Raw genomic sequence first — 21,118 nt, 5'->3', positions numbered from 1 at the left:
AAGTAGTGTCCTCAAGTCTGGAGTGGTAGCCAAGCTTATGCCAGTTTTCAAGACTGTCACCCTCCAGCAACCCAAGTAACCGTATGCCACATTTGCTGCAGCCAAGGCTTGGTGATCGCCTGTCAGCAGACATCCTCAACGCGAGAACACCTCACAGAGACTGAAATTGGCAACAACCCCGTAGCATTGTTCCGTTATCCTGAAGTTGGTGCCATTGAGTCTGTGGTAAAGCATCTTTGGCATGACCACCCCGGTGATGGACAGCTGCCAGCTGCCAGCTGCCTCTGCACATGGAGCCGCCAAGCAAGGTAAAAGAAATCCAGCTGTTGAACCCAGGTCCTAGGACTCGAAAGGTCTCTACTCTCCAAGGGTAGAGTGGAACTCCATCTCCAAGTGTGATTTTGTCAGGTGTCGCAAGTTTTTTTTTTACATGTCTTTATTAGTACTTGATAAATTAAGAGGCATATGTGGATATCGGCATTGTTAAGCCACAGGACAACAAAGTCCCATCTTCTAGCTAAACCTTAGAATGATTAAGCGATCAAAAGCATGTACTGAACAATAATGCAAAAATTACAATATGTACCTGTAAATTAAACATCAAATAAAAAGCAGCATAACAAAACAAGGGGGCAGTTGACGATGTGGGACATTCTCCCTGTCCACCCACCTAGACACCGCGTGTAGAGGCTATGAGGGCAACACAGAGGGGGCGGGGAGTAAGAATAAGGGGAACCGACCCCGACATGGGGGGATGAACGCACAGGGCCCCAACATCACCGACACCCCACGGAAGCCACCTCACAGTACACTTAAAAGGGAACCCCTCACCTGTGTTCTAAATCTGGCCCAGAAAGCAGAACAACTATGTTGAGTGTCTCTAGCTCTGGACCCCCAGAACCTGGAGAGAGGGTAGGCTCCAACAAATCTATCTCCAACAGACCATTCAACATATCTTCCCATATTTCCAGATTCCGCTCAGCATGCTCATCCATTTGCTCAGCTCGCAAATGTCTCTCCTCAGACACACCCTATTCTTGAAAGTCCGTCAGCCATTTACAATGTCGGGCTGCGGGCTGCGTCCAGTGCCTGGTCACCCTCCTTTTGGCCAGTACCAGTCTCAAAGTTCAAATTTATGGTGTATTCGGGCCCCAGGTTTAGGTGTCGCAAGCATCCGCAATAGGAAGTGTTCAACGGATGACTCCACTAACACCTGTGTGACTCTCCGTATTGTCCTCAAGACCTCCTCCTAAATTGAATCCAGTGGAAAAGTGAGCAAGTAACCCACATCTGGCCATACCCTGACACTCACGGCGAACATAGCAGACACTGTAAGATGATGGACAGAGTGCTGAAACTTTTCAGACACTCATCTGCAATCACAGATCTGGGTTTAATCCATCGTAGTTCTGCTCACTAAGCCACCTCAGTTTTGACCCAGCCAAATTCAAATCAGTCTTGACCCTGTTCCTCATGGGAACAGTCCAGCCCGAACTGCCTGGCCAGGTCTTCCCTGGACTGGAAGCGAGCATCCTGGGACCGGTGTTGGGATTTCACCCCTCATCAGTCAGGCTAGCTTGAATCCAGTGGCAAAGAGAGCAAGGGACAGACGTCTGTGCATACCCTGGCCACTTAGGACGAACATAGCAAATAAAAAAAGATGATGGACATAGTGCTGAAACTGTGGTGAGCAGAAGAATGATGATGGATTGAACCCAGATCTAATAGTGACTGTGGGTGAGTGTCTGAAAATTTTCAGTTCTCTGTCCATCATCTTATTGTGTTTGGTTTATAAAGTTGTTTTACCCAGGACAGACCCCAAGTGCTGCGAATTTTACACCTCCTTCGGATCCCGTTCAGTACCAAGGACAGCCAAGTCACTTCTGCAGCCGGACTCCCTGGGCATGGTAACAAATTAAAGACTGTTAAAACTTTATCTAGGGATCTGCTTGACCTTATCCACAAGAGGGTCCGTTTGAACTCACCCTGCAAGTGACCAAGTGTCACCTGGGTTTTCCCCCTTTCGTTACAATGGGGCCAGTTTGACAGATAAAGTACATCTTTTATTGAACGGTTAAAAAATACACAGCTCTGATTGTATGTATGAGGCAGAGTTCGTTTTGGTGTCTATATTTATATAAAAATAATACCTATTTATATAAATTGGTTTCGTATTTATTTCGAGTTTTCTCAATTACTTATACACCATAATGGTACTGTAAAATGATTATCACATGTTCCTCCAGTAATGACTGACTGCTCTTTGCCACACTACTAGGATTGTTATTGTAGTTGAATCCAAGGATCATCCAACTGTGTATTTTGAGAATATTTCATGGTAAGGCCTCCCAGCCATACCAAATATCCCACCTTGCAACAGGCATGTAGTTAACAGTACCTAATTGGCCTCTTCCAGGATTGGGTTGGCAATTGCCCGGCGGCTAGCACAGGATGGTGCACACGTGGTGGTGAGCAGCCGTAAGAAGGTGAACGTGGAACGGGCGGTGGAGGAGCTGAAGGCTGAGAACCTGAGTGTGGTGGGAGTAGTATGCCATGTGGGGAAGGAGGAAGACCAACACAGGCTGGTAACCAGAGTAAGTGATACCCACATGGCCCTTGCATATATGAACCCTCCCTACATACTTGGTGAACCTAGGTAGAAGTCTCAAACCACCCTCTCATGGGTCCTGGGAACAAAGATTCCATAGTGATTCGCGTTTATAATTATAGCCCCCTAAAAGGATCTAAGTCTAATCTTAACATGAGTACCCTTGAGATTCCCATATGTGAAGATCTAGACAAAGATCAATTCTGAAGGCATAGGACAGATGTTCACAAAACTCTTTTTTGGCACAGCTCATTAGAGTAGCTCCGCAATGCATATGTTTAGTGTTCTCAGCTGGGATTTTGCAGACCACCCATCATATGCTACAAATAAATGACTGCACACCCCCAGATCCATGAACCCCACACAAAGCAACCACACTTGTATTTCCTTGATCCCTGGAGTGTTGATGGTTTGTGCACTTTCCATACACTGAAAAAAGGTCTTGGGCAGTAACACAACTTATCAGTAGCAAAGTTTGTCTTATGGAAGTGCCATTCTGGTATGAAAGCCTACAATAATTATAGAGAAAAATGTCCTCTAATTTACTTATTACTGTCTAGTAAGTAGTGACATCACTACTCTACTGTATTTAAAATTACATAGCGACTTTACTGCAAATACTTATTTCAGTTGGCGTTGTGATGTCACAATGCTTGCAGCCACAAGACAATGTGAAAGGCATAAAGATCATCATATTTATAAATGGTATGTAAACAATGAAAAGATCACCTAGGTTTGCAGCTTATGTTTTCCTACCATTTTTAGTATTAAATTCACTTCATTATCTGATAAGTAGACATTTTTGGCACATTCCTTACAAGAAAGAAGGATCCTATCTTCCTGTTATAAAAACATACAAACTACAGCAGTTTCTGATATAGACATATTACATTGCTTAAAGTATATTTCGAGAGCTCTATATGAAATAATAATTTTATAGTTTTTTACAATAGTATTGAGTACAAAAACAAAACTTAATTTGTGGTGGTGGTGGTCTTGCAGTAGTTTAGCTAAATATGGCATAGACTGTAACCCTCCCCCCATCCACGCAACTCTTTTTTCAATATGTAAAATAAAAATGTAAGACTACAGCAACAGCCTCCCCATAGTCATCAACAATTTCAGTTGGATCACTTCCTGTGCCGACTCCCTGGCCCCCTCACACACAGCAATACAAGAAGATCCAGTCCCCAGGCCAGCTGGTACACAGAGAAACTCACACTGATAAAACACCACAGCAAACGAATGGAATGCAAATGAAGAATATGCCAGGACAATGAAAAAAGGGGCACATTCAAATCCACCCTAAGACGGTATCACCAAATAATCTAGACAACCAAATTCGATACTCTGGTGGACCCCATCTACAACAGCATCAACAGAGGTAAAGCAATCTTCACCATTGTGAAAAATTTTACCTCACCAACGGCAGCCTTCAACTTGATCATCCCTTGAAGGACCACTGAACCATCTTTCTAAATTCTTCAGCAACAAAATCACTACCATTTACAGCAACTTCAAGCTGCTACTGGACCCAACAGACCTTGCCAAACATATCCCAACCTTATCCAAAGAATCAATGCTAACCACCTGGCTCGTTATCACTCCAGATGAAACTGTCACCATCATGAAGTGCATCCACTCAGGGGCCCCATCGGACCTGTCCCCCAACCTCACTTACTCCAGCGGTCTGCAACCCATCAGCGCCATTCTCATACCCATTCTGAAACCCCCCACCTTTTCCTCGAGCATCCAAGATGCTTGGAAACTCGTAACTGTCCTCCCTTTGTTGAAGAAACCTTCTGCTGACCCTTCAATGCTCGCCAGCTACAATCCAGTCTCCTGACTACTGTTCTCTGCCAAGGTCTTAGAAGCAAATCATCAGCAGACACGCCACAATACCTCAACAACTACCAGCTCCTCAATACTACACCACTGCATGGAAAAGCCGCCACAGATGACATCTGTATGACTCTGGACAGAGAAGATGCAGCTGCCCTCATCCTCAAAGACCTTGCTGCAGCATTTGACATAGTCTCCCACCTGACCTGACCCAGTCAGTTAGCCTGGCATCGTACACCTCGGACACCGTCTATCTCATCAGCAGCGTTCCGCGAGGATCCTCCCTGAGCCCAACCCTCTTCAATGCATACATGATTGCTCTAGCCAGCATCATTCACTCTCACAATCATCAATGTACACTCCTACGCAGATGAAATGCAACTCATTATTTCCCTCACAGAAAAAAAACACCCAATATCCAGATCAAGTTCTGTGCCTGCATGATCAAAATCACCCACTGGCTGAAGACCAACTGTCTAAATTTGAACATGAACAAGACCAAAATCATGGTCTTCCTGAAGAGCACCTCACCATGGGGCTCAACTTGATGATGAGCAGAGCTAAGACTGACACCCACCGCCAACAGCCATGCCAAGAACCTTGCGATCATCACCGACAACAAACTCAACGTGCCTGCCTAAGTCAATGCCCTCACAAACTCATGTTCCATACTAACCATGATTTTCAAATGGCCCTCAATCAGCACCCACTCCTGCCCTGGTCACAAGCAAGCTGGACTACAAGAATACCCTCTATGCCAGGGATCAACAAAAAACTCATCAGAAGGCTAAAGACCATTCAGAACTCAGTAGACAGAATCACTCTAAACCTCCCACGCCTCACTCACATCACACCACACTACGAAGGAGCTCTATTCACTACAAGTTCACACAAACAAACACAATTCAAACTCCTACCTAACACCAGCTCATCCTACCTCTACAAACACAATTGTTTTCAAATACTTAGAGACACCTCAGCTCGTCCAGACTCCTACTTGCACACATCCCTCCCATACCAGGTCTGGTGGTCGAGCCTTCTCCTACATCACTCCTAAAGCATGGAACGACCTGATGCTACACATAAGAGCCTTTTTCTCACTTCTTGGATTCCACAAAAAGCTGAAGACTTGGCTTTTTGATCAGTCCCACTAGGCTAGACTCACACCTGTCAGTGTCAAGATGCCCTCCCAGATGATAGAGCGCTCTACAAATCTGCTTAACATAACATAGCATTTCTTGTTAAAGAAATCTATGGTGAAAGTAGCAATCATGGTAATATCCCTTTGTTGGCTTACTGTGCTTGCCCAGGGTCCACTCGTGGATACAGTGTTGTTCTGTACATTTGGGAAAGTAGTTCAAGCTAGTATGCGTACATCAATAGTCTTTCAATAATAGAATTTGACTTAAAATGGAAACGAAAGTTTCACACATTGCCCTGAAATTCTATTAAATACATACAATAATGTATATATTACTGAGAATTGCTGTCCATAATTTGAAACTCCCAGTTTCAGAAACTCAAAACATGTCAGTATATCAACAGGTAGCAGTAACAATGAACTGCTACATTCATAGATGAAGTAGCAGCTCAGTCCCTTAAGCAGCACTCTTCTCATGTTTAAGCAATCTAGGCACCAGTGGGTAATATAACACATCGATACTGTTTACAGATGAATTTGAGAAATGGGATGCACCAGGAGAAGATAATAAATGTGATATTGCATATGCCACTGTTTATTCAAAATGTTCGATTATCCCATCTTTTATTTCCATTGCCTTCTCTACTTCTCCATTCTAGTAATTCTCTTTCTTTTACCTCTTGTTTCTATATCTCTCATTCACTATTAGTCTTCTCGGTCTTCTTTGTTCTCCTACTGTCTCTTAATTCTGAATGTTACTTTGTTTCTCAAAACATATTCCTGTTCTCTTATTACTTTTCAGCCTCTCTTCTTTCTCAAAAAATTCCTTCTTGGTCTCTGTGTTCTAGTGCCCGTTCTATCCTCTCTCTCGCTCTTTCACCGCTCCTAAATATTGACCTAGCTTTCTCTCTCGCTTATCCATTTACTTTTTTGATTTCAGGCTGTCATACTCCAGCTTTATGCTACCATCTTCTATGTTTCTCCTCTTTCTTTGAATTTTTTTTTATTGCATTTTTCAAAAACGTCAAAACATAAAACAAGGCATGAATACTTAAAACACATTGCACAGCATTCCACATTGGCCATGTAGGGTGGGCGTATAACAAAGTGACTATTTTGGTCAAATCTACACATATGTACAAATGGACCAGGCGCAAAGAAAAGTAAGAGGCAGTAGTACAGTTTACAGGTTTACACATAATTGACACAAGCAGTACATTGGTCAATGTTCTGTCCCGGAGTCCTGTCCTCCTCTTCTTCCCCCACCTCCAAGCCATAGTATTCATTCCATTGGCCCAAATTTTCCGGATTTTTTTAGGACAGCCCCTGGCTTTATATGTCATCCGTTCCGCACCCATGTACAAGTCCAGGCTTGCCCGCCATTCGTCGATAGTAGGTATTTGTGGGACCTCCCAGTATTTGGCTATATCCCGCTTGGCTGCCACCAGCCCCAGATTAGCTAAAACAAGTTTGCGCCTCAGGATGTTTACCTCTGTTGGAATTCCCAAAAGGAGAAACCTTGGCTCCAATTCCATTTGGACTTCCAATATATGATTGAGCTCCCCCACAATCAATCCCCAATAGGCCTGTATCTCAGTGCACACCCAAAGAGTATGGATAAACGTCCCCAGTGCAGTATGACATTGAAGACACTCCAGGCTCTCGGCTCTTCCTCTTGCTTGTAATTTGGATCTATCGAAATATGTGCGATGTTATATTTTATATTGGATGAGATGTAATCCTAATTTAATTCCCGATTCCCGTGGATGCATGAGGACGGCCTCCCAATCAATGTCCTACAACTCACCAGTGACCCTTTCCCATTTTGCAGAAAGCGGGCCCAGTCTGTCGGGCATGTTATTGAGTAATGTTTTGTAGGTAAAGGAAATAGCTTTAGCTCAGATTTCCTCTTGGAGGAGACGACCTTCTAGCGGGGCATACTCTGGTAGTGTCATACCAGCAAACCCCTCCACCCTCCAGGCATGCTGCAAACGAAGGTATGCAAATGTCTGAGTGTCATGTAGTTGATACCTATCTTGGAGTGTGGGGAAGGAAGCCAATACACCATGTTCAAGGACATAGCCAATTTTAGTGATCCCTATCAGGTCCCACTGCCTAAAGCCACTCAACGTTCCAATATCTTTAAGCCTAATCCCTTCCTGCAGTGGGGTGTTTCTCCGCTTTCTTAATCTATCTTTAACCACTGATTTTTAAAAGCTTGGAAAACACTGGAAAAGCCTCTGGGGTGAGGTATTTCCTGGGTCCTGTAAATACCTCCTATTCTGAATTGGGACTCTGGAAATGAGACATGCAGATTCAGTATTGATCACACCGAAATTCGCATGTTTTTATCTTTTACCACACATTTCCCCCAATAATTTTCAGAAGGTTTGACCTGCTGAAATCTGTCAGATTTGAATAAGGTGGGGATTGATATTCTAAGTTGTACTTTAATTATCACACCTCACTGTTTTCCACTGACAATATTGAGCATCTGATACTGCCCTGACCAAAACCTTGAACCATGAAGTGAATACTCTTGATTGCATGTCTTACTATTTTGGTGCTGTCTTTGTTGTCAGGCTCTGGAGTGGCAAGGTGGAATAGACTACATGATTTCCAATGCCGGAGTCAATCCATTCGTAGGAAATATCTTGGACTCAACAGCTGAAATTTGGGACAAGGTAAGGCGGCGTCATCTACAGAAGATAATAAATTGTGGGAAGTCAAGGGCCGACATGGTCGTCATCCATTACACACCAGTTAGCAGAAAATATTATAAAACCAGTACTTGGCTATCCAGCCCAGAGAAACTATGATGCTTCAGCACATGTCCTGGTCATGCCCTGGCCAAGTGGTGGCACTGTAAAAGCAGTACTTCACTGTTCCTCCCATGAAAGAAGGTGCTGTAGCCAGGGCCGGACTGGCTACCGGGCGTTTTGGTGTGCTGCCAAGCTCGGGCTGATTTCACTGCGGTGGGGGCTGATTTCGTTGATGGGGACCTGCATGTGCTTCCAAATAAACAAAGCAAAACGAATGGTCCCCATCAACGAACTCAGACCCCAGCTTGGCAGCACACCAAAACGCTCGGTAGCCAGTCCGGCCACGGCTGTAGCCTGAAATAATCTTTTGCTTGATCTACACCATCAACCAGGTCGTCTCACGTTTAGAAGGAAGTAAAAACCCTTGCTCTTTACTCTGTAATTTACTGGGTGTGTCCCCCCATGAGTTTTAGGCCTTATGTTCCCTAAGTGGCACTAGATGGTCATTAACTATGTTGGTTCAGCAGCATCCCTAACCCAGGTCAACAGGTGCAACATAAGAATAATACCTGGCTCTGACTGCATCTGGATTATTTTACCTCGGCAACATTCCCCTCCACAATACGTTAGGGTCACTATATGAGCATGTCTCAAACCCCATGGATTGTTAGATTTCAGACCCTCTGTTCCCTATAAAAAATCTTCCCTTTCTTTTGATTATTTCAGATTTTTGACGTAAATGTGAAGTCGATGTTCTTGATGACAAAGCTATCAGTTCCTCACATGCAGAAGCGAGGGTGAGAAGTATTGAAGTTCTTTATGTTTGTTCATTTGCACAACTTAATTGCCGCTAGATGTGTCAGAGGAAGAAGGGCAGTTACATATGTAAAGGTAGAAAGAATAAAAGTCATATTTTAATATACATAATAGATGTATTAGTAAAATACAACAATTTTACAGATGTGGACAGAACCGCTCATTGAAAAAGAAGTAAACTACAGTACAGGAGCGAAATGTACATTGTTACAATTATTGTGTCATAGAGGGGATTCATAAGACTTAAAAAGGTGAGTTTTGAGTTTGAGCCTGAATACCATGAGGAAGGTAAAGATTCAGATGGCAGTGGTTTCTCACAAAACAAAATCTCAAATTCCTCCTCCCCCATGTATCTAAAACTCGGACCTTGAGACAAAGACAGGGCTTTCTCTGTGGCTGCAGTCCAAATTTGGAATTCATTCACAATACATCTTCACAACCAGCCTCACCTTCCTTTTAATCAATAATCATACCTTTATTAAAACTTTAGTGGTCCAGCACTAAGAAACCTATCAATGAGGATGCTGTGCTCTAATAATGATCAACGTCAATCTCTAAAGAAAGATTTTTACAGTAGTGGGGAACCAGTAATGCAACTCTTCTGACCCAGCTGCTAGTTTCTGGATTTTTGCAAGACAATAATGTTTTCAGACGTGAAGTGTGGGAGGTGTGATGGCTGATGTATTTTTTTCAAGTGGCTTGAATTTAGGTGAGAGCAAATCTTTCAATGTAGGTAAGGCAGAGCATATTGAAATTGATAATTTCATGTTGTGAGAGCCAGTGGAGGCTTTTTAGTTGGATTCGACAGGTTGGCACTTTTCATATTTAAATATGAGCCACCAGTTTGGGGTTGTTGTAGTCTCTTGATCCTGAATACCACAATGAGGTGGGGCCTTAATCATTGCATCTATAACTAAAGGATAGTATTCAGGCTTCATTTACGGATTTGGTTTTGAGTAGTTTTAGTACCGCAACTCCCCTTGGACACCGGACAGCCCTGAGCCAACATGAGAGGATTTCAAGTAGGTGGCCAGTGGCGCCAGAAGGTGGTTTAGCAGTTGGACCTGAGGAGGACAAGGCGAGGACAGCTGCAGACGATATTAGGTGCTTGTACCACTGTTGAATGGGTGGCTCTGCCTCAATCCGTCCAGCTGTGCTACATAGCCTGCTCACTTGCCTCTTCGTTTCCTGTGACCACTGGACACAAACGCTGATGGTGAATGATGCAAGGGGTACAGAAGTAGTGGTGGCTGTGGTTGGTGGTGTAGCACACGCTGGGGGTAGAGCCAGGTGGGGTGTTTGGTCCTGCTCTAGCTGAATGGTCGGTCTAGTGCAGCTTGTAGCTAGGGGCTGGTTCTACTCTGTCACCCGGCACCACAGGTGTGGTACTGGCCTGTGCAGGTTTCCATTTATTGCAAACACGACAAAACCTTTTAGCACCCTACTGAACCGCCAACTGTTCTACCTTCAAGGAATTGTTTTCGTGATCCAGTGGCGTATTTATACATAATCATCCATCATTTTAGCTACTTAGATTTGTAATATCGATGAAACCATCTGCAGGTTAAATGTTGGAATCTTGGCAGGAACATCTGATGTACCCATATATATCCTTGTTACCTAATTCCCACCTCCATCTGTTGTTACTGATATTGTGAGTGCTCTTGAACCTTCGGTTTTAAATTATGAAAAATGTCATACTGATGAGGAAGGCAATTAATCGTACATGTGATTTGTAGTTCAACAATGTTAATGTTCATTTATGTATTGATTGCCTTCATTTTCATAGATATAGAAGTCAGATTTTTAAATAATTTCATTTAAAACATCAAATTAAGCTTTGTAGCATGGCAATCTTTCTACTTTTAAAAATTGAGTTTTATTAAGTAACTTGTGCTCTGGGAAGATTTTTAAAGACTATTCTTGTATAGACATTTGAAATTTTTATGTCTATATGATTTTAATACGGTATTATAGTTTTATATTTGTTCCGTTTTTTATAGACAATAGTCTACATAAACATATCATTACTACTACTGCTACTATTGCTCCAATCTGTGAAGTTTCTTGCGTCAGATTTTATGGGGCCATTTTGACCAAATACAGAGAGGCAAAGTATATCCATATGCATGACGAGATATTGAGGGGCTTGGCAGTTTTTGAGATAATTATATTGCAGTTAATGTAGTCAGTACTTCTATGTATAGCTTGAGGGCTATTGCATATGGTCACACATTGCTTGGACACTCTCTTGCAGATTTGGTTGTTGTTAGCATAGGCTTAAAACTCTAGGTGATTGATGTGGGGGATTTCCGAGAGGTGTTTGAGGTATATACTAAATCTAAATAGTAAGGTAGACATGGCAGCCCGTTTGGATACTGCAATTAATTCGGGGAGTAGGGATTTCCAAATCTTTTTCTCTGGCTATGATCAGACACAAAGGATGTAAACTAGACAATTCTGAAAATTGTAATCTGTGTACAAGTATTGTATGATCAGTCGTGTTGAATGGGGCTGGAGCATCTGCAAGCTCAGTGCAACATGTTCACCTACTGCTAGGAGATCATCCCAAGCTGTGAGTATTGCACATTCTGTTAGTTGTCTGGGTCGCACGCCAGATTGTTGGGAATACAGGAGTTCATTTTTCTATAAGTGGGTCTGAATTCAACCACCTTTCCCAATATTTCAGAGATCTAATGAAATCCATTAGTGGAACAGTAGTGGATGGGACTAGCAGGGTCAAAAAAGCTTTCTTGACGAGAGGTACCATTGAGTAGGGTCCGAAGGGATAGCACGTCTCCTTTTCTAAAGGAGTTGTTACCAAAACAAGCTACCAGTGAAATAGTTTCAGCTTATCTGCCAGTGATTAAAGAAGGATGTGGGTCCCCTCCGTATTTGGTGTGTCTTAGTCATGCAGTTAGATTAGTATTTCCTGGGTGTTTGAATGATCGAATGTGAAGCACAAGTTATGTTGCTGGAATGCAGTGGTAGAGGTGGATGTAGACGGGCATGTTAGAGGTCGATAAGCTTATGAGGGTTATTTTGGCTGTGATTTTTGTTAACATTTTGTCAGTGAAAAAGGAATCAAGTTTGTTGCATCAGCCCCCTGGGTGTGTGGAATGGAAGTCCCAGTGATTTGAGGACAGATAACTTTTTGAACTTCTTCAAATGTGTTCTCTTGGGCGTGTGGCTTATGTCATCCTATCATAGAAGGTCCAGTTTTTGGCTTTATACATGGCTTTGTTGTATGTAGTGCAAACGTTTCTGAGGCAAATAGTGTTGCCAAGTTTGAGGCATTTGTGCCATACTGTTCTGGGTCTCCACCTAGTGACAGTTTTGTATGGAACCACATGTATCCACTGTATGGCATGTTGGCATTTCTGACTGCTTCTAGAAGATGCTCTGGTTGGGCAGCCGTGGTAATGTTGGAGAAGTGGATTTTAATAATGGCTTAACCATTTTCTTTGTGGAACGTTAGAGAGTGGGCTTTATGGTGTATCAGTTCTTCTCAAGGTTGTATGGGAGAGCAATGGTGAAGTTGAGGACTTCATGATAACTGTGGTTAGTGGTCAGTGTTTGACCTTTATGCCATGTTGGCTAAGTAGTGTCCCTTGATGTATGAGAAGCTTCTGCACATGACTGTCATGATCAAGGATTAATCCTCTAACTGGATGTTAAAATCACCAAAAAACAAGGAAGTGATTTAATGTGAGTATGAGTTCTGAGAAGAAGGCATCGAAATGTTTCATGAAATCTTCTGACGAAGTGCTGAGCGAGGTCATGATACTGAGCCCAATAAGTTTGAAGAAATTACCGGTGAGGAGGTGAATTGAGTGGCACAGATGCAATGAATGTAGATTATGGCTTTGGCTCGTCCATTAACCTGCTCTTGTGACTTAGGGCCTGATTCAAATTTCGGTGAAAGGGTTATTCCTTCACAACAGTGAGGGATATCCCGTCCGCCAAAATCTAAATCCTGTGAGATAATATTGCGATTTATATTTCGGCGGACTGATTATACATCCCCGTTGTGACAAAGTAAGGTGTGTGGAGTAGAGAATAAAGGTGTCATTGAACCTTTGTTTAGCGATGAAAAAGGTGTTCAGGTTAGTATATCTGGTAAGGTCATATATATCATGGGCATGCTTAACAGCTGCGCGTTATTTTGTTACATAGCAGTGTAGTGCATGGAATTTCCTGGGGATTACTGGTTTGCAGTGTGTTCAGGTTGCACTGGGCTGAGCATTTAGGGCATTCAGGGGCATATTGACAAGATAATGAAGTAGTGTGGTGCTGCAAGCTATCCTGCTGCACTGAGCTGCATCTTAGGAAAGTGCAGGGATGTGTTGTATTTTCAACAATACGACACAACCCTGTGCTTTCCTCTGCGCTGACGCACAGTAGGCTGCATAGCGCCAATGCAGGCACCCTTTCACCATGGTGCAAGGGTGCCTGTGTTGTAGAGATGACCTGCATCTTCTGCACACAACAAATATTTAATGACGTTTTCCTCCTTCTATGCATAGTAGGAGGAAAAACAAGGAGACATAAAGATATTTCTCCTTGTTGCACCACTTTAACACTCCTCTGGGGAGGCATTGATTCTGACACATTCCCGGGTTTAGAAACTTTAGTGAATCTGAGAATGCATCAGAATCCATGGGTGTTGCTTGGGAACATACTAATCTGTCGAAAGTTGCCGTGCACACCATATTTTCATGTTCGTTGTATTTTTTCTTCCTCAATTAAAGTTGTTTGCGTGCTCCCTGGACTAAGTGGCCCGCCCAGTGCCACGCTGGAATAAACAGCAAAAGAAGGTGGGGCGCAATTGTACCCCACGTCCAGACACACAGCCAGTCTGATGCATGTCGCAAATTCGTAAATGACTTCACAATCAGCTTTATTGTTCTGTACAATAATACATCCATATACTCCATGTTGTTGAGTTTCATTCTTTTTATTTCCAATGAACTTCCCACACGTGATTAGCCAATGTTAATAACACTTCTCATGCCGCGGATATGCCACAGGCCTTTTTCCGGGCACGTGCAAAACATAAAACATCCTCAATAGTAAGTGTTGATGTTACCCAATGCATTTCGGGCTTTATTCAGCCCTTCGTCAGGGGTCCACTAAAAATTAAACAAACATTGCTATTAGCACATTGCTACACGTTACTGTAATTAATTCAAATCACTTAGCAATCATGTTGAATTTGAAGTTTAATTGCTTGGAAACACCCACAGCAATGCCAGTGGTGGCTAGCTCAAATGGTGGGCACAAAGGTGCACAACTGTGAGAATGTGACCTCTTTCTGCATGGTAGACCCCACTTTTTGCTGAAATGCTGATGTGCTTTGACTGAGTGTGCCCTGGGCTCCTGCCAATCAGGTGTTCTTTCCCTGTACCTACATTAAAAACAAAACCCAATTGGCATCTCTGTCCACTGGTCTGCCCCTGGTAAATGGTACCACAGGTACACAAGGCACTGTGACTAGCCAAGACCTTTAAGGGCTGCAGCACTTATTGTGCCACCCTTAGAGGCCCTGTACCATTACACTCACACACTGCCTATGCAGGCTGCGTGTCTTGGTGCAGAACAAAGTGAAGAGTCGACATGGCACACATCCCTGTGTGCCATACCAACAATGCACTGCCCTGGCATAGATCAGTCACCCCTATAACTGGGTGCCTATACCAGTGGTAAGGGTACAGGTGCATGAGCCCTGTGCATCTACAAAGTCAAAGTCCATTCTAAGACATTGTAAGTGCAGTGCTGCAATTAAGAGTATATGGTGCTCGGAGTGTGTCATTACAACCTCCACAGCATCATAATGGCTGCTCTGAAAACTGAGAAGTTTGGTATCAAACTTCTCAGCACATTAAACCCACACTGATACCAATGTGGGACTTAATAATGAATGAACACAGAGGGCATCTTAGAGATGCCCCCTGAAAAACGACCTACCACTAGTGGCCAGGCTGAGTGGCTGCTTTCAGCTGCCGCCCCAGATATGTTTCTGGACCCCTGGGTCAAGAGCCTGCTGCTCTCGGTGGTCTGAAGCAATGCTCATGCTGGGACGAGGTGCCAAGCCTCCTTCCCCACGCAGGGCAGGGTCCACAAAGGGGAAGCTTTAAAGGCTTGCCACCATTGTGAGCTTCCCCATGCTACTTGCTGCTTCCAGCCACTGGTCCCCACTGGTTCTGGCCCCCACTTTGGGCGGGAGAACCGATCTGAAAAACAAGTGAGAAAGAGAGGTGTGCCCACCTCTTCCAACTCCACCCCTCACGTGGGGGAGGCGAGGTGAAGTACAACTCTCAGTTCCTGCCATTTTGCACATGGGTGCACTCAGCCAACCAGGGAAAGGCTTATTCCCCCCTCCCTCTGGAGGGTGGCGTAATAGGGGGTGTACCCACCCCAGAGAAGCAACCCATTAGTGCCAAACATTTACCTACCTGTAACATCCCTAAAGCTAGTATTTAGGGGCACCCCTGAACCTTGCTAAACTACAAAAAGAAGATAAATGGACCAAACTGCCGTGCCAAAGCTAATGAGGAGGACGCCCACTGACTTGGCCCCTGCCCTACCGGCGCGTCCCAATCTCGAACCTTCTCCAGTAAAATACTAGTGTGTCCTGCAGCCAACAACCTCGAGGAACCCAGAAACCGTGCCTGCCTTCAATTCCAAAGAGTCTTGTCTCCTGTGAACACTGGATTTTTTCAAACAACAGACTCTAGCTCTGCAAGGATCCGCAAGTTTGCACCACTCTGCAGCCGACGCCTACAGTCCGAGTGGCCCAATACCAAGAGGAGGTCTCCCCGGTGATCCTGACCCGAGATCCGGTTACCCCTGACCTGCCTCAAGCCTCCAGCTGATGCCTGCATCTGCAAACCGGAAGGTCCCCCCAACCGCGACCAGGAGCTGGTAAGAAGATCCAACCCTAAAAGGCACCCCTCCACCCGATGCCCCACCGCCTTGGGTGGCCCAACCGATGGTGCCTAACCAACCCACAACATCCCAACTTACCTCTCCAAGTGGTGTTCACACCCAGAAGACCTTCGTCCCGGAGCCTGCAGTGCTTTTGCAAACCAGAGACTCCCCATTGAAAGGTACAGGGCTTCCGACACAAAACAGCTCTCTGCACCCGGCCATCCCAGTGCCGCTGAGGATGCATCTTTTGTGCTGGCCTAAACCCTCACTTGCCCTCAGCTTAAGTCAGGGAACTTTGCTCCCACAACCCAGTGGCCTGCTCATCAGCAACCACCAACGGGAAGCCCCCTATCCCCCATTGGATAACTTTGACTGACTGACTGAATTATTTTTAGAGCGCTCTTATGCCGAGGCGTCTTGGCGCTGAGAGATGGAGAGATACAGGTAGCAGAGTTAGGGCAGCACAAAGAGCCAGGTCTTCAGCTCTTTCCTAAACTTGGCTATGCTCTTTTCGGAACGTAGGGAGGGTGGTAGACTGTTCCAGAGCTTTGGGACTTGATGGGAAAAGGATCTGCCGCCCCAACGGACTCTTTTGATCCTAGAGATGAGAAGTAGATTTTGGGAGCTAGATCTAAGTAAGCGCTCCGGAACATATGGGGAGAGAAGGTTGGAGAGCTGTTTAGAGGTCCATATAGGGATTTGTGGGCTAGGAACAAGACCTTGAATTGGATTCTTTTCCTAACTGGGAGCCAGTGTAGTTCGCTTATTGCTTTTGAAGTGGGGTGTCGTTTAGGAAGATTAAGCAGAACTCTGGCCGCCGCGTTTTGGATGAACTGGAGTCGGTTAAGTTGTTTTTCGCCGGTACCTATGTATAGGGCATTACAGTAGTCTACCCTAGACATAATCAGAGCACCAACGACTGTTTTCCTCAGGGCGAAAGGGATGTAAGGCAAGATTTTTCTAAGAACCTTCAGTGTGAAGAAACAAGACGAAGTGACCTGGTTGATTTGGGCTATGCAGGAGAGGTCCTTGTCCATTATAAAACCAAGGTTTCTGACCTTGTTTGCCGGGGTGGGACATACGCCGGCTTCTGGGGGCCACCAGAGATTGTTCCAGATGGAAGGTTTTTGGCCAAACTCAATCACCTCCGTTTTTTCGGTGTTGAGTTTGAGGAAGTGAGAGTTCATCCATGCCTTGACGTCTGACAGACAGTTTCTGAAACTGGTGGCAGTGGCTTCTACAGTCTGAGCCATTGAGATCACCAGTTGTGTGTCGGTAGCGTACGAAACTAAATGTAGGCCGTGGGATTTAATCAATGCGGCTAGGGGTGTGACATACAGATTAAAAAGGGTTGGTGACAGAGCCGACCCCTGGGGAACTCCGCAGGGTAGGAGGAATTCCTCGGACAGAAGCACGTCCCAGTGGATTTGGTGAATGCGTGCCTGCAGAAAGGTCTGGAGCAGTTTTAGGGCGGTATGGGAGATGCCCAGCGTTGTTAGTCTCTTTAAAAGGACGTCGTGGTTCTCGGTGTAAAACGCCGCTGTCAAATCTAGTAAGATCAGAGCGGCTCTGCCTTCTTTATCCATGGATTGACGAATGTCATCAGATGCAATGATCAGAGCAGTTTCTGTTGAGTGACAGGCCCTGAATCCATGCTGCGTGGGGTCTAGTAGGTGGTTGTCCTCAAGGTGTTTTGTTAGCTCCTGATTCATTGCATTTTCTAGAATTTTGGCAGGTAGGGGTAAGCATGATATAGGGCGGTAATGCATGGCTTCCTTGGGGTCGAGGGACTCCTTTTTGAGTATAGGCCTGATGCACGCCTTCCTCCAGCTGCTGGGGAATTTTCGGGAGTTTATTGCAGTATTAAGAAGGGGGGTTAGGGCTTGACTAATGGTCTCAGGGACCATATGTAGGACATAAGGGGGACATGGGTCCAGTGGCGAGCCAGATTTAGTCTGAATAAGCAGCATGGCAACATGGTCACAGCTGAGCTGGGAAAATCTGGGGAATTCCGGAATTAGTGTCTGTGGATCTGAATCATGGGGAACAGCTTCGCACGGGGGTAGCGGTCGAAGGTCATTATACACTTTCTGAACTTTCTGTTGAAAGAATTGTGCAATGTTTTCCACAAATTCTTGGTGAGGTTGGAATGTGATTTCTCTCGGACTTTTAGCTAAGTGAGTCACGGTCTTAAATAGTTCCTTTGAGGAGTTTAAAGACTCTTGGATTTTCTTGGTGAAGAATATGGTCTTAGCTTGCTCTATGGCGAGCTTGTATTCATGTAAGGCAGCCGTGTACTCCTTTTTGGACTGAGGATTGTAATCATTTCGCCAAATTCTCTGGGCCCTCCTGCATTTCAATTTTATCAGTTTAACCTCTGGGGTGTACCATTGTGAGGTTGCAGAGCCGATCTTGGGTTTTTTGAATTCTTCCGGGGCTAACTTGTCCATTGCTTGTAAGAGCCAGGTGTTAAATTTGCGGGCTCCATCGTTACTGTCTGTGCTGACGTTGATGGGAGCGTCCTTGCTGAGAAAGTTTGCTAATGAAGTAGCTTCTAGTTTTTTCCATGGACGGGATTTGTTCGGAAGTACAAGGACCTTTCTCCTTGCATTGGACAGCGTGATTACTAGAGTAAAATTTATGGCGGCGTGATCGTACCAAGGAAGAGGTGTGGTGGAGGTGACCTTAATATGGCGGTTATTAGAAAAAATAGAATCCAGAGTGTGACCTGCTGTGTGAGTGGGTCCTGTCGCTAGCTAACTTTGGGCCTCAGCACTCTGCACCCGGCCGCCCTAGTGCCGCTGATAGTGTAACAAAAGTGCATCCTTGACCCTGGTGGACCCCTGAGTCTAACGTCAGAATACCAACTCCCACAACAAAGTACCTACCTTTGAACCAATAACACTATTTTCCTCCATAGGATAAGATTGACTGGATGTCAATGGAGTTGGAAAATCAAAGAAATCGTTTTACAACTGTACTGAATTACAAAAATGCTTAAACTTACTGTTTACAGGAAATGTCCCAGTGTAGTATCCAGGTATACTACACTTTGTAAGAAAAGTCATCTGAAAGTAATGTACTGGTCATTTTACTAAAAAAAACAATATTCAAAGTGTATGTACTGTATTTCGAAAGTATTGCATTTCTCAGTAACAGTACTGTAAATCAAAACAAAGTGCATATACAATTACATTTTAACCTGTGTTACAACTGTATATTTACTGCAATGTATTTTACACTTACCTGTTCCAAGCTTGCTTGGTTCTAGGAAATAAAATAACTAAAAGAATATTTTTATACAAAAACAATTGGTCTGAAGTTCAGTCTTTGAGTGTGTGAATTCATGTGCTGTCTGAGGGTGTGCAACAAATGCCTAACACTGTCCTCTGATAAAGCCTTACTGCTCGACCACACTACCACAAATAGAGAGTGAGGTGCTATCTGCTTTACTTCTGCCTACCTTTTGGGTTCCACTCGACTTTGTGCACACTATACCTCACTTTAGTACAGTTTATACAGAGCCAGCTTCCTACAACAACTCACCATTAATTCAGGTTCTCCACTGGTGCAGTAATTCTGCTTGCTGGCCTCAATCAGGGAAAGGAAGGGCTTCCTTCCTGCTCGTGGAACGCAACTCCACCCAATCCTGGAGCTACTCTGATGCTGTGAAAGAAGCTTCAGGATTGGTTGGAGCAGGCTCACCCAGCGCTCATTTTGAGGCTGTTAGTGTCAGAATCCATGGGTGTTGTTTGGGAACAGCCACAGCAATAGTAGTGGCGGCTAGCTCCCCCAAAAAATGGTGAGGTGCGAAGGCACATAACTCACCATTAATTCGGGAGCTCCACTGGTGTGGCACTCCTATTTGCTGTCCACGAACAGGAAAAGGAAGGACTTCCTACCTGCTCATGGAGCTGCTCTCATGCTGTGAAAGAAGCCCCAGGCTCACCCAGAGCTAACTTTGACACTATCACAGCCTTTGAATTGCTGTGTATGCAGTGTGCATGTCGGGCTGGCCATCGCAAGACAGCCGGCCAATCCATCATGCTCATTGTAGACAAGTGCTGTAATCCTGCATTTGCAGGCTGATGCAGTTGCAAATATATAAAATGGCATTGACATGCCATTTTATGTATTTGAGTTTGCCTGCCTGCTGCTTTCACAGCAGGCGGGCTATATTCCTCTGCTCCTGAGGAGGAGCCGCCCCTGGGCAACACCCATGGAACCCCCTTTCATGCAGAGTAAAGCGTTAAAGGGGGCCATGCGTATGAGGCCATGAAAAGCCACACAGGGTGGCTTTGCATGGCCTTGTAAATATGGGCCAGCACACGGCACTAGCGGAGCGTCAAGAAAAGTGGCTTGTAAATATGCCCCCGAATATAGTGGAGTGTTGTTTTGATTATGTGTAGATGGCTGTGTTTCAGTGCTCAGGACCCGGAGAGCTCAGTGCTTGAGGTACCATAGTGACACTCCATTAAGCAAGAGGAAAGGTGGTGGAAGGTTGAATGTTCAAGTCAACAGCACTCTGTACAGCTTCTAAATCGGCATGGTACTATGGAAAAAATGTAAGCAAAGGGAGTAAAAAATCAGATCTGTGAAGATGCAGCATTTAAAATGAAGACGTTGTGGGCTTGTGTGTGTTGTATGATTGCTAGCCAGATTGCTCAATTGACGGTTAATGAACTAGATTACAGATAGCTAGTGCGCAGTGAGAGATGCCCAATTTTGTAACAGTGAGCAATGCAAACAAGGTGAATGGTGTGAGGCAGAGAAATTTGCAGATTCTCATCAGACATGGCTGGGGAGCTAGTCATGAAAAGACGAGATACTCGAGAGGTAGATGCGTAGATGAATCTCTTTACTCTTGAAAGCGCCACAGCACCCCTTAAATAAGATCATTTCTCCCACTAACATGAAACCTAACTGTCACCCTGGCTCGCCCACTTTTTAGCACACCTATAATAAATTCTTCCAGTCTTTTTTTTTTTTTTATTATTAGATTTTTCTTAAGCACACATA

The 21,118-nt window shown here is 44.5% G+C and overlaps 1 protein-coding gene across 2 annotated transcripts in view; it reads left to right on the top strand.

Annotated features, from left to right (window-relative positions):
• Window positions 1-21,118, top strand: part of LOC147716745 (dehydrogenase/reductase SDR family member 4-like) — a 249,864-nt gene that overhangs the window by 42,515 nt on the left and 186,231 nt on the right. For both annotated transcript variants that reach the window (XM_086923679.1, XM_086923678.1), the window contains exons 3-5: window positions 2,417-2,594; window positions 8,174-8,275; window positions 9,080-9,150. In XM_086923679.1, the coding sequence (XP_086779805.1) occupies window positions 2,417-2,594; window positions 8,174-8,275; window positions 9,080-9,150 (351 nt within the window). The remainder of the gene's footprint in view (window positions 1-2,416; window positions 2,595-8,173; window positions 8,276-9,079; window positions 9,151-21,118) is intronic.

The sequence above is a fragment of the Lissotriton vulgaris genome, chromosome 5 (assembly GCF_964263255.1).
Source record: "Lissotriton vulgaris chromosome 5, aLisVul1.2, whole genome shotgun sequence".
NCBI classification, from domain to species: Eukaryota; Metazoa; Chordata; class Amphibia; order Caudata; family Salamandridae; genus Lissotriton; species Lissotriton vulgaris.
This window is presented reverse-complemented; position numbering and strand designations above follow the sequence as displayed.